At 31.5% G+C, this 6,196-nt stretch overlaps 1 protein-coding gene across 1 annotated transcript in view; it reads left to right on the top strand.

The window, feature by feature from the left end:
• The window catches only part of nudt12 (nudix (nucleoside diphosphate linked moiety X)-type motif 12), an 18,652-nt gene extending 15,421 nt beyond the window's left edge, over positions 1–3,231 (top strand). Inside the window, exons 7-8 of the mRNA XM_016517860.1 lie at positions 1,131–1,330; positions 2,858–3,231. Coding sequence (XP_016373346.1) covers positions 1,131–1,330; positions 2,858–2,968 — 311 coding nt within the window. The 3' untranslated portion in view covers positions 2,969–3,231. The remainder of the gene's footprint in view (positions 1–1,130; positions 1,331–2,857) is intronic.
• The last annotated feature ends 2,965 nt before the right edge of the window (positions 3,232–6,196 follow it).

Genomic DNA, 6,196 nt, shown 5'->3' with positions numbered 1-6,196 from the left:
CATTTTTGTGAAATTGAGATTTATGCATCATCTGAAGGCTGAATAAATAATCTTTCCATTGATGTATGGTTTGTTAGGATAGGACAATATTTGGCCGAGATACAACTATTAGAATATCTGGAATCTGAGGGTGCAAAAAAATCTAATATTGAGAAAATCATCTTTAAAGTTGTTCAAATTAAGTTCTTAGCAATGCATATTACTAATCAAAAATTAAGTTTTGATATATTTACGGTAGGAAATTTACAAAATATCTTCATGGAACATGATCTTTACTTAATATCCTAATGATTTTTGGCATGAAAGAAAAATGTATAATTTTGACCCATACAATGTATTGTTGGCTATTGCTACAAATTAATTTTTTTTTTTTTTTAATTCACATTCAAGCACTGTATCGGAGCTTGATTAGTTTTGTAAAAAACACGTGATCTGACGTCTGAAGCTTCGTTCGCCTGAAAACCACGACTGCTTCAGTGTCTGGTTCAAACGAAGCGCCGTTTCCTTTACATTATAATGCGCTCGCATTGATTTTTTTTTTTTTTCGTAATGTATATATTAAGCTCAAATGAACTTTGCCCATGAAATAAATAAGTTCATAAGCAGCACAGGTATATTTGTAGCAATAGCCAACAATACATTGTATGGGTCAAAATTGTCCATTTCTCTTTTATGCCAAAAATCATTAGGATATTAAGTAAAGATCATGTTCCATGAAGATATTTTGTAAATTTCCTACCGTAAATATATCAAAACTTAATTTTTGATTAGTAATATGCATTGCTAAGAACTTCATTTGAACAACTTTAAAGATGATTTTCTCAATATTTAGATTTTTTTGCACCCTCAGATTCCAGATTTTCAAATAGTTGTATCTCAGCCAAATATTGTCCTATCCTAACAAACCATACATCAATGGAAAGATTATTTATTCAGCTTGAAAAAGGATCAAAAATGGACCCTTATGGCTGATTTTGTGGTCCAGGGTCACAAATATATTTTTAAAACTACACTTTTTGCCCGGAAGACCTATCGTTTCATATCGTCATGTGACCACGATAAGATTGCGATATTGATGATATGGTTAGATCCCTGTCCGCGGTGATTGATGAGGAGCGTGTGATGCTCAGGGGAGACGCTGGAGGCGGCGGTGAGGAGGGAGGTGCAGGAGGAGAGCGGCGTTCAGGTGGGACCCGTGCAGTACCTGTCCTCGCAGGCGTGGCCTATGCCCTCCTGCCTGATGATTGGCTGCCACTGCGTCGCCGTGACGACGGACATCAAAGCAGACCAGAACGAGATCGAAGAGGCACGCTGGTTCACCCGGCAACAGGTGAGATATGAACCCTTGTGTGTCCATTTAAAAAAAAAAGTCAAAAAAATGCTCACAAAATATTAGATATTAATATTTTTTTCTGCTTTCACTGACATGCCAAAACTATCAAAAATGCATTCATTTTCAGGATTTTAACCCTTTAAATGCCAGTTTGTTTACATCATTTGTCATTTGTATTTTTAGTTATTTTAGTATATCAAGTTACTCTAAACAAAAATACAAAATATTGCATTGGCAACTAGTTTAAGTTTAAGTAATATATTTTAGAAATATTTACATGTATATATTTATATTCATATAATTTATATTATGTCTATAAATATATTTCATATATAAACATAACATATTTTTCTTAAATATATACATGCATGTGCATTTATACATACATAAACATACACAGCACACACACATATATTATGTACACCAAAATGTATTTAAAAATGTAAAGGTAGTAAAAATCTGAAGCGTTGTCCACAGAATGAAAGCATATTAACTAAAGAATGCATGATTTAATGCTTAAAGGGCACTGGGATTAAATATTGCATTTTTAATGGCTTTCGATGGGGACATTTTTGTTCTTAAGGTCCTATTTTTTGTACCTAGTATAAAATAGATTTATGAAAGGACATGAGGGGGAAATATTAAAATTCCAATAAACAAACATTTTGGGTGAAATTTATGCTGTTTGCTTTAACAGCCAAAATTATTAAAAAAAAGAGCAAAAATGAAAATGTCCCTAAATACACAAGAGTTTAAGGAATAGTTCACCCAAAAATGAAAATGTGCTCACCCTCAGGATCATCCGAGATTAGGATGAGTTTGTTTCTTCATCAGATCTGGAGAAATGTAGCATTGCATCAGTGTCTCACTGCAAGTGAATGGGTGCCGTCAGAATGAGAGTCCAAACAGCTGATAAAAACATCACAATAATCCACAAGTAATCCACAGCACTCCAGTCCATCAGTTAACATCTGGAGAAGACAAAAGCTGAAACTAATCCAGCATTAAGATGTTTTTAACTCAAATACCATAGAGTCCATAATCCATAATAACTCTTCCTCCAGTGAAAAAGTGTTCTGGTGTGAATCAGGAGAGAAATCTGCACAGATCAAGCAGCGTTTAAACAGCTCTAAACAACTATGTGGCTGGATTTTGATGTGAGAGACAACAGCAGATGTGCTATATCACCTTTTCACTGGAGGAAGCGCTATTATGGATTATGGACTCATATTTCTTGATGGGTTTGATTCAGCTTTTGTCTTCTCCAGATGTTAACTGATGGACTGGAGTGCTGTGGATTACTTGTGGATTATTGTGATGTTTTTATCAGCTGTTTGGACTCTCATTCTGACGGCACCCATTCACTTGCAGTGAGCAAGTGATGCAATGCTACATTTCTCCAAATCTGATGAAGAAACAAACTCATCCTGATCTCGGACGACCTGAGGGTGAACACATTTTCAGCACATTTTAGGCTGAACTATTCCCTGAACAGAGTGTTTACTGTGTTTCTCTGCTGTTCAGGTGATGGACGCTCTTGTGAAAGACAAGCGAGCCGTGTTCATCATGCCGCCCAGACAAGCCATCGCTCACTATCTGCTCAAACACTGGGTCGGCTGTAACGCAAACCTCTGAACCGGGGTTGAAATGCTTCTTTCATGGTCCACATGAGAAGACGTGTTAATCAGATTGATTTAATGTGTGAAGCTTGTTCGATTATAGAAGATAATGCAGTAATATAACTCCAATTAGATTACTTTGACATGCTTATCTCTGACTAATAACAGAACAATATCTCCTGATTGTAACGTTGAAACAAGTATTTTCTCTGAATCTGCTTTGAAATTATAATATGCATTGTGAAAAAGGCTAAACAAATAAACCTGAATTGAATTGAATGTGTTGTTTTCTCTAGTCGACACAATCTTTAAACAGTCAAACAGTGCAATTCAGTGCATTTCTGATGGTTTATCGTATATATGCTGCTTCTTACATGATTTGGAACACCATGACTGATATTACACAATACAGTAACTGTGCAATACAACATGGCATATTTCATCAGGCTTTGTCAACGTTTTCGTCATTTACAGCCTGAGATCATGTTTCTATAGTTCTTTACAGCAGTGGTTCTCAACCTTTTGTTCTTTGACTTTTTTGGAGTTTATGGATTTTTTTAACAATATTTTACTCGGTTACTACCCAATAAAAGATTATAGATCTTGAACGCTAGAAAAAATGCATATTCAATATAAAAATGCTCAAGATTTACTTTTTGAGGTTAAGAAATCACTTTCAAAATTAGTCTTCAAATATCCAGGTTTCCCAAGAATGTTAGTAATCGTGGTTCTTCAGAGTCGAAAAATGAATTAAAATATCTTGTTTTGTCTTATTTTAACCCTCATGATGCATTCAAAATCTGTTTACTATTTTGCATTCTGGGTCCGTTTGGACTCGAAAAATGATTTAAAACATTGTAACATTTCATTACATTTTTTAATGCAATAAAGTTACCATATTACAGCATTTACCCATTTTCTTAATTAAAACATTGAAAAATTATTTGACATCTAATTACGCATGACCCACATAAAAAAAAAAACTGATGCAAAATGATTTTTTTTCTTCAATATTGATAAGAAATTTTATTTGAATATATCATTGTATAACATACAGTATAATCTGAAAATGATCAGTATTACCCGCTTTGAAATGAATGGAATTTAAATAAATTTAAAAAATGAATTTATGACTCATGATTGTTCAAAAACAGTCCAAATTTACCAAACTTCCATATTTATTTATATCAACACAACACAAATATGACTGAAACGTTTTAAAACTAAATAAATAAACTGCATAAACTTTTACTTTCAAGAGATGCGTAAACATTTCTAAAAAAAAAAAAAAAAGTTTTTTAGTAAGGGAACAAAAGTTTTGCAAATGCTTTAAGACCCTAAAAATACACTTTTTTTCAGATTTTTTTATTTTTATGCATTTGGGTCATTTTTGACCCGGGTGTGTATGAAGTCCAATTTGGGGTCAAAAATACTTTTTTGTAAAATTATATTACTGTAAATAATAAATACACATTTTTCATCTTTTCCCATATCTCAATACTTTGGGACTGAACTCAGTTGATGAACATGAATATGTACAGCTACTGACGAACCATTGCAGCATGAAAAATTAATCACTTTTTCATCTGAAAGTTAAAGTTCACGCAAGTAAAATGAATTTATATTGTTAGAAAAAAATTCAGAGTAATATTTAGAAATAAATATGTAGGTTTCATAAATCTGGACTGTTTTTGAGCAATCGGGAGTTATAAATTAAAAATACTTTAATTAAATTCCATTCATTCCAATGGGGTTAATACTTGTAATTCTCAGATTTTATGTTCTCACAAATTTCATAAAATGATTTTTCATCGGCATTGAAAAAATATATATTTATATTTGGCGTCACAGTTAAATGTTCAAATGTAATATAATAAATGTAATGAGATACCAAATGATTGGATGTTTCTCTGACCACTCCCTCTTCTTGGTCTTTAAAAATGGCTGACATTCATTTAGTGATCAAATGTAACACCCTTATGGAACTATGATAATATTTTGTAATTATCATTTAAATCTGACGAATTGACTAATTGTTTGTCATAAATCAACATCTCAGGAAAATGTTACGGGGTTTCAAATCAAAATATGAGCTTCTGTTATGAAACAGGACACTTATTTGCCCCAAAAACACATTAATATGCAAATTAGATACAGTTTATAGATACATTGTATATAATGGAAAAACTAGTTTATGGCCATTTTACATTTAAAAAAAAAAAAAATCTTTCATAACATAGTTGAGAATCATCTTTATATAAAGTTTGGTATAAAAAAATGAAAATTGATTTCTGGTTAAAACAAAAATCCCTCTCTTTTTGCCTTTTCATGTTTATTCATGTCTTTTTATTTTTTTAAAAACAGGACTTTTTAAAGTCCCGATGTCCTCTACTTATGACTGGTTTTGTGCTGCAGGGTCACATATGTCTTGGTGAACCTTCCAGAACAACACAGCAAAAATACATAACTTAAAAAAGAAAAGAGAGTTTATATATGTGTTTTTGTCTCTCTGCGTGCTCACCAAGGCTGCATTTATTTGATCAAATATACAGTAAAAACAGGAATATTGTAAATCAATTTCAACGTACTGTTTTATATGTGAATTTATTGTAAATTGTTATTTATTTCAGTGACGAAAAGCTGAATTTTCAGTTGTGCTGCTTCATATTTTGTGGAAACACTATCATTCAAAAGTTTGGGATATAAAACTTTTAAAAAATTAAAAAAGAAAGAAAGAAAATTAATACTTTTGTTCATCGAGGATGCATTAATTTGATCAAAAGTGACAGTTAAGACATTTATAATAATGTTACAAACGTTTCTATTTCAAATAAATGCTGTTCTTTTGAACTTTGTGTTTATCAGTGAATCCTGAAAAATACAATGTATCACAGTTTCCACAAAATACAGCTTTGATCACAGAAATAAATTACAGTTTAACAGATATTCACATAGAAAACAGCTGTTTGAAATTATAATAATATTTCACATTTTTACTGTATTTTTGATCAAATAAAAAGACAAAATATGTATGTACTGTACAAACAAGATGACCTACATACAGATATAATTATGCTAGGGGTTATGAAAAAGAAAGGGGAAGGATATGTTAAAATAAAAATAGAAATAGTGTGTTTTGCACGTTTTTATTTCTTTTGTTTTTACACAGTGGAGAGAAAAAACGAAATAAACATTATATTAAATATATATATATATATATATATATATATATATATATATATAT

Source organism: Sinocyclocheilus rhinocerous, unplaced genomic scaffold (genome assembly GCF_001515625.1).
Source record: "Sinocyclocheilus rhinocerous isolate Xijiao unplaced genomic scaffold, SAMN03320098_v1.1 scaffold493, whole genome shotgun sequence".
Lineage (NCBI taxonomy): Eukaryota > Metazoa > Chordata > Actinopteri > Cypriniformes > Cyprinidae > Sinocyclocheilus > Sinocyclocheilus rhinocerous.
Note: the sequence above shows the minus strand (reverse complement) of the source record. Positions and strands in the feature narration are given on the sequence as shown.